Genomic DNA, 11,233 nt, shown 5'->3' on the forward strand with positions numbered 1-11,233 from the left:
AAATTTAGCGTAATGTGTTGCATGACAAGTACATGATATGTTTCACCTAGGGGTCAGACACCACATGATAAAAGGCAGGGAGCTTTGGTCAGGACCAGGTAATGACATGCTAGGAAAGAAGATAATGTGTGTATCAATCATGCCTGATTGTATGACAAAACACTGCAGATAAGAATTTCATTAAAAGAAAAAACACCAGCAAATATTGGGAAAAAAAATCTTATTTTAGAAGAACTCACTACATAACACAGAAAATATACATCAGTATTTTGTCTTTGTACATTAGACAAGTAAACTGCAATAGTCCATCAGAGACAGAATCAAATAATAAACCAGGGTAAAAAAATAAAAAATAAAATAAAAAATATCGAGGATCAGGGGAATAGAGAGTAAAGAAAAAAGGGCACGGCACACACACACACAATCTTTCACACATTTTAAATCAAAACCCCAATACTACCAGCAAGAAAACCTAAAGTTAAAAGCATGCATAACAAATCCTACCTAGGACACTACACAATTCATCTCCTTTATCAAGGTGAATACAGGAGAAATAGGTCTCCACATCACCCGAATATCAATTTATTTATTTTTTTAAATAAGATGGTACACCACACAGAGGGGAAAGTTATTGCTAAACCAAATTTTAACCAATATTTGAATTACACATTGTCCTGATGTTATAGAATAACTGACACTTTGTGCAAACTAACAGGGTGTTAAGCAATTTCTCATATTTTTACAGGGGGCAATTGCCAAGCAATTTAATAGGAGGCACTTTTGGAAAAAAATACTAATTAAAAACTTACCTATGACTTCAATTTGTGCATGCATGACTTGTAATGGTTATGTCATTCTCCGGAGAAACACACCTGAACTTGACAAATTGGATCATGGTAGGGGGAGCACTGCATGGTGTTAAAATCCAAAATAAAGACTTGCATTTATAACCTTATTCATATGTTAAATAGTGACTTACAGCAACTTTTCCTGAAGTGCTGAGGTGAATGAACCCAACATGACAAGCAAGCTACAGTATGTGTAATGCACCCTTATGTCCATCTTCCATAAATGCAAATTCGGCCTGATATTTCGGTCATTCTAGAACCAAAGCAGCTCTCCTCCAATAGAGGGATTCTACAATAGCATTGCATTCTTACCATTCTGCTCCCTACAAGGCCTCCTGTCCGTCAAAGCAACCTGTAACAGAACTGAACTCATGCACACTAGAGCAGATGTTGAAGAAGGGGGAAGTGGAATAAAAACATACGAATCTATAGGATTCAGATTCTACCTACAGAAACGCTATTTATTTGGTACTAAGTGTCTTGCTGGATGGGATAGGGACAATTGATATATTATCCAGTTTTATGTCTGTGCTATATACAGGTCTTTACAATATCTTCCTGAAAAGCAGTTCATAGACTTAAAAAAGATAGACTTATTCATCTTTCGCTTTGTTGTTGTTTTTGAGTTGGCACTTGCTTGGCGGTTTTCAGTCAGGATCTGGTAACAGCTGTTATGTTCTATTGCAGCCTATTGTTGCCAGACGGTTTCTGACAGTCAATGAAGACCAGCCATGCAATAGGGTGGTAGAGTGCAGGAAAACATTGCTATGTTGTTTCTCAATTGGAGACCTGTGTTAGACAAGAACAGGCAACTTAGCACATATTGGATATACTGTAATAAACTTCCGGCATAGTCTTTCAGAGACTTCAACAGGTTTGAATGAACCATCTACATATTTAATTTGAAGTGTGAACAGTATAATAAGTTACTCAGAGATGCCATAAAATAGCATTGGGACCTCCTCAAAATCACAACACTTGGTTTGTAAAAGATCCAAGGGGCAAAGGTCCACTACACTTACCCTGAAAAAGTGAAGCAAGAAGCCGCTTGATAAATAAATCACTCAAAGGCAGTCTCTTGGCTCTTTCTTACACAACGGGCCACTTTCCTTTTGAATTCCCCATGTCGGTCTTCCCTCCACTCTTTCTGCAGGGGGAACAATGAAGGGGGAAAACATTTTAGTTGAAAGATGACAGATTCTTGCTCTCCAAAGGCAAATATGATGCTTGGGAACCTGGAACATTCAGAATTCTGTGCACTACAGGATGGAATATACCATTAAAAGGTCCAATGCAGTCGTTTAAACTCAATATCAAATCATTTCTGGGTAACAATTAAGTACCCAAACTCCATCCCACCAAAACAGGCTGAAATTTCAGGTGGTCTTTTCAAACAGCTCTTACACGAAAAGGGCATCATCAGCATTTTCACAATATTATTATAACCTCAGTGTGGAAATGTATATAAAACACAGGAAATCATGTTTTTGACTGCACTGGGCCTTTAACTCCTTTTGTCCTAAATAACCATCCACAGATTGTCGATTTATAAAGAACCGTAACCAGAGTGAGCTCAAACCCCTGATTTGGCCCCTCAGGTGAAAATGAGACTTACTGCAGCGTCAACATTGGCAGGCGAGTCTCCGTTAGGGTCCGCCAACATGGAAATAACACTAATCATAATGGTTTCCACTGTGTGGATGGGCAGCCAGCGCTCCTCAGGCTTCTCATAGCCGTACTTATCTTCACCAGGCTCGTGCAAAATAGATATACATACGTCACCATTCTTGTCAACTGCAAACAGGATAAGAGACATGAAATTAGAACAGATTTATTTACTTATTTCTGTGTGCATGCGTGTGAGTGTGCGTGCAAATAACTGCCAGAGTAAGGGATTTTGGTGGGTTACAAAAAAGTATTACTTTACTGAGAAACACTACTGATCCTCCTGAGGGATAGTCTACATTTCCCCAACAGTAAACAGACAAAAAAGTGCCAATAATTTCAAGAGAAAACAGTGCAATACACTCATACTTACCATTAGGGTGCCATAAATCTGTGATAAATTTCATTTTAGGTGGCCTGAGAGGGTAGTCTTTGGGAAACGTGAGATGTGCTTTAAACACACCGCCTTCACTGTGGCAGAGAGAAATATGGTTCATTATGGTCAAATATCAGGTGTTGGAATATAGGGATGTGACAAATGGAAAAAGTCTAACGTTTAAACAGCAATTAAAAATATTTTTTTTCTGTTAAAACAATAAGAAAAATTCATAATTCCACGTGATTATCACATTTTGTCCGGACCTCTGGCAGTCTATATGGGGGTGCCACAGGGTTCAATTCTCGGGCCGACTCTTTTCTCTGCATATATCAATGATGTCGCTCTTGCTGCAGGTGATTCTTTGATCCATTCTGTATACATCTGGCCCTTCTTTTGTTAACAAACCTCTAAATGAGCTTCAATGGCCTCCAACTGCTCTTAAACGCTAGTAAAACTAAATGCATGCTCTTCAACAGATCGCTGCCCGCACCTGCCCGCCCGCCCGCCTAGCATCACTACTCTGGACGGTTCCGACTTAGAATATGCGGACAACTATAAATACCTAGGTGTCTGGTTAGACTGTAAACTCTCCTTCCAGACTCATATTAAGCATCTCCATTCCAAAATTAAATCTAGCGTTGGCTTCCTATTTCGCAACAAAGCCTCCTTCACTCATGCTGCCAAACATACCCTCGTAAAACTGACTATCCCGCCGATCCTTGACTTCGGCGATGTCATTTACAAGATGGCCTCCAAAACTCTACTCAGCAAACTGGATGCAGTCTATCACAGTTTCATCCGTTTTGTCACCAAAGCCCCATATACTATCCACCATTGCGACCTGTATGCTCTCGTTGGCTGGTCCTCGCTACATATTTGTCGCCAAACCCACTGGCTCTATAAGTCTTTGCTAGGTAATGCTCCGCCTTATCTCAGCTCACTGGTCACCATAGCAACACCCACCCGTAGCACGCGCTCCAGCAGGTATATTTCACTGGTCATCCCCAAAGCCAACACCTGCTTTGGCCGCTTTTCCTTCCAGTTCTCTGCTGGCAATGACTGGAACGAATCGCAAAAATCATTGAATTTGGAGACTTATATATCCCTCACTAACTTCAAGCATCGGCTGTCAGAGCAGCTTACCGATCGCTGCAGCTGTACACAGCCCATCTGTAAATAGCCCATCCAACCAACTACCTAACTCATCCCCATATTTTTTTTTCTGCTCTTTTGCACACCAGTATTTCTACTTGCACATCCTCATCTGCACATCTATCACTCCAGTGTTAATTGCTAAATTGTAATTACTTCGCCACTATGGCCTATTTATTGCCTTACTTCACTTGCACACACTGTATACCGATTTTTTCTATTGTGTTATTGACTGTACGTTTGTTTATCTCATGTGTAACTGTGTTGTTGTTGTTTTTGTCTCACTGCTTTGCTTTATCTTGGGCAGGTCACAGTTGTAAATGAGAACTTGTTCTCAACTGGCCTACCTGGTTAAATAAAGGTGAAATAAAAATAATAAAAAAACATTGCAGATGTTCTAGAGAAAATTGTATAATCTATGCTGGAGTTGGAAGGGGACAGTTATAGTTATGTAGTTTTAATTAGTCTAGCTGACGTTAGCTAGCTAGCTTCTCTCAGTTTGATGCAGTCAAGACAAAATACTACGTAATCAGATGAGATGATAAATAACTAGCAATAAGGTAGTCTAGCACAAATCAACTTGGTTGCCCTCTCTCCCCCTCCCTGCATCATTCACAGATGCATACCGCACAGTTCCGGTTAATAAAGTAGCAAAAAAATGTATATTTTTTCTGATCCCAATTTCGTTTAAACGTTCACACTAATTGTAATATAATTGAAAAGATCCCAATACTTTGCATGAACGGACAACTGCTGTATATGACAAATAGCAAATTCCTCCTCACATCCACATACTCCCCAGCTGCCTTATCAACCCACCCACACAGCAAAATCAGAGTGGAACTGTGCTGGCAGACTTACTAGCATGTGTCTGGTGGGCCGATGATTAAGACTTCCCATCTGTAGAGGTCATTATCGTCTATCAAGCCTGCTGAGAATCCTTCCACTGGGTTCTTATTCAGCTCTGGTAAATAAAGAGAAAACATTTTAACATCATTTGGTTTTCATCAGAAATAAATACACAAAAATAAATGGCTCTATTGTGATATTTGACTCTTGAACTTCATCCAGTCAATAAAGTAAGAAGTACATCTCACAAATCAGTTGTGTTAGAATGCTGGATTCAGCACTCAGATTTAAATGTTCCTCCCTGTGAACATAAATCTTTAAATAATTTGTATCCCTATTAAGTAGCAATTTAAACAACTCAAACATTTAAACTGCTAACTCAAAAGTGCAATGTGGTTTAAATGTGCTGTCACACTGGCAGCCAGTCCCCTGCTGTGCTTCGACAGCAGCAGTCAAATGGCTACTGCAGTAGTAGGTTACACACCCTTTGAACAGCAACCCTGACGAGTGCGTTTACGTTTCATAGTTACTTTTAAATCATATCAACACATTTATTCAAGCAACTGTTTCATTATTTTGCATAGACCAGGTCAAGTTAATCTAGTTAAATTCTAAGTACTCCAGAATTTGTTGGGAGGGAGGAATTGAAAGTGTGCCAATGCAAAAGAGAAACTGGTAAATATGAGTGGTGCTTTTAAGTCACATGACCAGTAATCAATACAGAGGAGCATTGTCAAGGAGGTCATAGGTTCAGAGAGTTCATGGAATGTGTGAATCTCAAGGCTTCCCCTTTTGAGAAACAAAGCGTCAGGGACCAAGAAAGGCCTCTGGGACACAGCCACATAGGGCTTTAAGAAGGTGTTCTCCCTCCGCTGAGAACTTGGCAAGGAGCCGCAGTAATAGGGTCCTGTAAAATCTGTTTAATTTTCTGCTTGATTCCGTTTATCCCCCAAACTCCGTTTTCTCCGCTTTTCTAAGTTTTCATTTCCTTCTATTTTTTCAGGTTTTCACTCTCAACATTACACCTGGTATAATAGGAAAAAAAACTAAATGGGATGTTAAGTCCACAACATCATTTAAACCACATCAGGAGATGTCTGGGGAAATTGATTTAGAAAAAGCCATATCTGAGACTGGCCAAAACATTTTTTTTTATTAAGATGGGCAAAAGAACACAGACACTGGAGAGAGTAACTCTGCCTAGAAGGCCAGCATCCCGGAGTCGCCTCTTCACTGTTGATGTTGAGACTGGTGTTTTGCGGGTACTATTTAATGAAGCTGCCAATTGAAGACTTGTGAGGTGTCTGTTTCTCAAACTAGACACTAATGTACTTGTCCTCTTGCTCAGTTGTGCACCGGGGCCTCCCACTCCTCATTCTATTCTGATTAGAGCCCGTTTGCGCTGTTCTGTGAAGGGAGTAGTACCGCAGTGTACGAGATCTTCAGTTTCTTGGCAATTTCTAAACATGGAATAGCCTTCATTTCTCAGAACAAGAATAGACTGATGAGTTTCAGTAGAAAGTTATTTGTTTCTGGCCATTTTGAGTCTGTAATGAAACCCACAAATGCTGATGCTCCATATACTCAACTAGTCTAAAGTAGGCCAGTTTTATTGCTTCTTTAATCAGAACAAGTTTTCAGCTTTACTAACATATGTGCAAAAGGTTTTTGTAATGATCAATTAGCCTTTTCAAATGATAAACTTGGATTAGCTAACACAACGTGCCATTGGAACACAGGAGTGATGGTTGCTGATAATGGGCCTCTGAATGGAATATCTACATAGGCGTACAAAATCAGCCATTTCCAGCTACAATAGTCATTTACAACATTAACAATGCCAAAGCATCCACCCGGGGTGCATGCTTTGGTTTTTGCAATAGCACTACACAGCTGATTCAAATAACCAACTCATTATGAAGCTTTGATGATTTTGAATCAACTGTGTAGTGCTTGGGCAAAAACCAAAACAGAGTTTGGGAAACCCTGCTTTAAAACACCATGTTTCATCTGTATGTGCTTAAAAAAAAAAAGTAAAGTGTCATATGAAGCGTTACCGCTTTCTCTGTAATATGAGTAGTATTTTGATTTCAATAACAATTTTTTTACATTAAATTATGAATATTAAAAAATATAAACTTGAAAATACACTTTCTGATTGGGTTCATTCTTCAATATGAACATAATATACTCTACAGGCACATCAATGTTCCAGAGTGGGATCTCTGCTAGTTTTAGAGTTGAAGTTTGCACCCCGTTTTTTTGCTCCATTGTTCAGGTGGCCAAGCGGACACAAGGCTGTTTGGCTCATCTCAGTCACGAAGAGGAACAATTTAAATCTGCCGTTCTGCCCTTGAGCAGAGAGGTTGGGATAAAAGCGGAAGACACATTTAGGTTGAATGCATTCAGTTGTGCAACTGACAAGGTATCATAATTGCCTTTACCAATGCATGTGGTAACGTTCAAATAAAACCCAGCCCTTAAACGAAACAGGTTGAAAATAATTTGTATGTCATATCATAGGAAAATACACTGCTCAAAAAAATAAAGGGAACACTTAAACAACACAATGTAACTCCAAGTCAATCACACTTCTGTGAAATCAAACTGTCCACTTAGGAAGCAACACTGATTGACAATAAATTGCACATGCTGTTTCCACAACAGGTGGAAATTATAGGCAATTAGCAAGACACCCCCAATAAAGGAGTGGTTCTGCAGGTGGTGACCACAGACCACTTTCAGTTCCTATTCTTCCTGGCTGATGTTTTGGTCACTTTTGAATGCTGGCGGTGCTTTCACTCTAGTGGTAGCATGAGACGGAGTCTACAACCCACACAAGTGGCTCAGGTAGTGCAGCTCATCCAGGATGGCACATCAATGCGAGCTGTGGCAAGAAGGTTTGCTGTGACTGTCAGCGTAGTGTCCAGAGCATGGAGGCGCTACCAGTACATCAGGACAGGCCAGTACATCAGGAGACGTGGAGGAGGCCGTAGGAGGGCAACAACCCAGCAGCAGGACCGCTACCTCTGCCTTTGTGCAAGGAGGAGCACTGCCAGAGCCCTGCAAAATGACCTCCAGCAGGCCACAAATGTGCATGTGTCTGCTCAAATGGTCAGAAACAGACTCCATGAGGGTGGTATGAGGGCCCGACGTCCACAGGTGGGGGTTGTGCTTACAGCCCAACACCGTGCAGGACGTTTGGCATTTGCCAGAGAACACCAAAATTGGCATCTGTGCTCTTCACAGATGAAAGCAGGTTCACACTGAGCACGTGACAGAGTCTGGAGACGCCGTGGAGAACGTTCTGCTGCCTGCAACATCCTCCAGCACGACCGGTTTGGCGGTGGGTCAGTCATGGTGTGGGGTGGCATTTCTTTGGGGGGCCGCACAGCCCTCCATGTGCTCGCCAGAGGTAGCCTGACTGCCATTAGGTACCGAGATGAGATCCTCAGACCCCTTGTGAGACCATATGCTGGTGCGGTTGGCCCTGGGTTCCTCCTAATGCAAGACAATGCTAGACCTCATGTGGCTGGAGTGTGTCAGCAGTTCCTGCAAGAGGAAGGCATTGATGCTATGGACTGGCCCGCCCGTTCCCCAGACCTGAATCCAATTGAGCACATCTGGGACATCATATCTCTCTCCATCCACCAACGCCACGTTGCACCACAGACTGTCCAGGAGTTGGCGGATGCTTTAGTCCAGGTCTGGGAGGAGATCCCTCAGGAGACCATCCGCCACCTCATCAGGAGCATGCCCAGGCGTTGTAGGGAGGTCATAGAGGCACGTGGAGGCCACACACACTACTGAGCCTCATTTTGACTTGTTTTAAGGACATTACATCAAAGTTGGATCAGCCTGTAGTGTGGTTTCCCACTTTAATTTTGAGTGTGACTCCAAATCCAGACCTCCATGGGTTGATAAATTTGATTTCCATTGATAATTTGTGTGATTTTGTTGTCAGCACATTCAACTATGTAAAGAAAAAAGTATTTAATAAGAATATTTCATTCATTCAGATCTAGGATGTGTTATTTTAGTGTTCCCTTTATTTTTTTGAGCAGTGTATATCGCATTCGCACAGATTTTCACTAAGTGGGCAGTTCAGATGTGTCACTTCAAGCCCAAATATCATACTTTGACTAAAACGATGACTTGATTTAAATAGTTGTGCAACGTCATGGGTAAACTCTGGCCATCGTCTTGATGTGGCCGTTTAAAAGGATGCCTGGGTAAAGCCAAAATGCCACAAATGTAACCTTTATTTAACTAGGCAAGTCAGTTCATTACACATTTTTATTTACAATGACGGCCTACCCCGGTGCCACCCTACGGGACTCCCAATCACAGCCGGATGTGATGCAGCCTGGATTCGAACCAGGTACTGCAGTGACGCCTCTTGCACTGTGATGCAGTGTCTTAGACCACTGCGCCACTCGGGAGGACAAATGTTCCAACTTCAATTAATTATTTTTATCAATGCTGATTTGCGATACAACGGTCATATTTCAAAGTCCTTCCTCCAAAGGTCCCCTGTATGGATTCAATTTCGTAAAAAATAACTATCGTAGCACAAGTCAAATAACGTTACTTAACAAAATGAACACATTTAGCTAACGGGTGGTTCAGTTAAACTCACGGCTCCGTCTTCGCCAACGTTAATATAAAGTCTGACAATTGTGCATCAATGGCTACAGTTGACATGTGTCCGCTAATGTTTGCTAGGCATCTAAATTACGTTCAAAACAAAGGGGTAACAAACGTTAATAAGTAAACTACCGGTGAATCGTTTCGCGTCCACAAAACAAAACCAATGTAGACGTTCCTAAAACATTACCAAAACATACATCTAGCGTTAGATGGATAGCCATCGAACTATTTTATCAACCGAAACTTTGTGGAAACATAGCTACTAAAGTGTCCTATATCAACTGTCTGTAGCTAGCTTCGTAACTGCCTAGCTCGCTGCCACTGGTGGGCTTACTTTACTGTATTCAACTATCACAATGAAGTAATTAAAGATGACATTTCACACCATAGTCCATACATGACAGTATATAAAAGCCGAAACAAAGATTAATTAGTTAACGTTCGCTAGCTAGCATAGCAACCCGACAAGCAATCAGCGCGTTAGCCGGCTACGTTAGCCACCAGTTTATAAATTACCTGCCAGCTGTCTCCTGAGTAACAGTGCTGCCTGAGGCTCCGTCATGTTTTACAATTTTGATTTTAAAATGTTAGCTAGCTAATAATGCGAGGTTAGAGAATTAGCTAGCAACTTTCAATAAATAATGCCAGTGTTTTTTTTCTAGTCTGTTTTGCTCAACATTCTCATTCTGGGGCACATGCGCACAAAAAAACCAGTAAAGCCGCGTGAAGGCAATTATCAGTACGCGTAACAGCACTTGTGACATCACCGTCTTCTTCGGTGGAATTTTGACAGCCTCTGCATATGAAATCCGGACGGCCCTGACTTTGACAACCTCATTTTCACCCACAGTTGCAACACTTCAATGCTCAAAAAAAAAAATGCTCACGAGAGGCAGTTGATATGTTGTACATTTTGAGATGTGAATTATGAATGTTTTTCAGTTTGAGCACCTGCCCCCTGAAAGGTCTGTGTACGCCCCTGATTGAGAACTGCCCTACTGAATGGTCTGCACAGCCCTGATCTTCTTCTTCTTCTTGGATTTTATATGGTGGTTGGCAATTAACTTTAAAGTGCATTACACCTGCCAGCTGGACTGGAGTGTGGACCAGAGACAGTGAAAGTCTAAATCCTACCCAATATTGTTATCTCCTTAAGGAAACAAAATACATAATTAAATACTACATCCCCTGAACATAGCTGCGGGAAGTAGGGTTGCAGATTAAGTATTGGATGCCATTATAAGACACATCATTGCACAATGTATGAATTACTAAATTGGCTGTCAGGGTGGTGACCAAGAATCCAATGTTCACTCTAACAGAGCTCCAGAGTTCCTCTGTGGAGATGGTAGAACCTTCTGGAAGGACAACCATCTCTGCACCACTCCACCAATCAGGCCTTTATGTTAGTGGCCAGATGGAAGCCACTCCTTTTTTAATGTAAAAAATAGGGACCACAATGGAAATAAGTCCCCGCCTTTATTTTTAATTTTTTTAACTTCTTTTAAGGGGTGGATCTTCTTAATTATGCGGAAAGATTGTTGCTTCCATCAATGTAATTGTCTGCATCATTTCCAACCCCCCATATATTTTGGGGGTAAATATATATATTCTTATACATACACGTATGCATACTTATATACATATATACATACACATACACGTACCTATATTGATATACATACTTAAA

General features: G+C 41.1%; 1 protein-coding gene across 1 annotated transcript; it reads right to left on the reverse strand.

Annotated features, from left to right (window-relative positions):
* Window positions 1-203: 203 nt before the first annotated feature.
* ube2g1a (ubiquitin-conjugating enzyme E2G 1a (UBC7 homolog, yeast)) lies at window positions 204-10,320 on the reverse strand. The gene is made up of 6 exons (XM_071413647.1): window positions 10,060-10,320; window positions 4,906-5,008; window positions 2,887-2,984; window positions 2,464-2,642; window positions 1,871-1,995; window positions 204-1,637 (listed from the first exon to the last, which is right to left on the reverse strand). The coding sequence occupies exons 1-5, from the start codon at window positions 10,103-10,105 to the stop codon at window positions 1,909-1,911; spliced, it is 513 nt and encodes a 170-aa protein (XP_071269748.1). The 5' UTR covers window positions 10,106-10,320; the 3' UTR covers window positions 204-1,637; window positions 1,871-1,908.
* Between the last annotated feature and the right edge of the window lie 913 nt (window positions 10,321-11,233).

The sequence above is a fragment of the Salvelinus alpinus genome, chromosome 1 (genome assembly GCF_045679555.1).
Source record: "Salvelinus alpinus chromosome 1, SLU_Salpinus.1, whole genome shotgun sequence".
Lineage (NCBI taxonomy): Eukaryota > Metazoa > Chordata > Actinopteri > Salmoniformes > Salmonidae > Salvelinus > Salvelinus alpinus.

Excerpts from the sequence above, each read along its gene's own strand:
- ube2g1a (XM_071413647.1), bottom strand. The coding sequence starts at position 10,105 with ATGACGGAGCCTCAGGCAGCACTGTTACTCAGGAGACAGCTGGCAG. Across the intron at positions 2,985-4,905 it reads GGCCCACCAGACACATGCTA|TGAAGGCGGTGTGTTTAAAG; the intron begins GTAAGTCTGCCA and ends TCTCTGCCACAG. Across the intron at positions 2,643-2,886 it reads AGATTTATGGCACCCTAATG|TTGACAAGAATGGTGACGTA; the intron begins GTAAGTATGAGT and ends TCCTGTTTGCAG.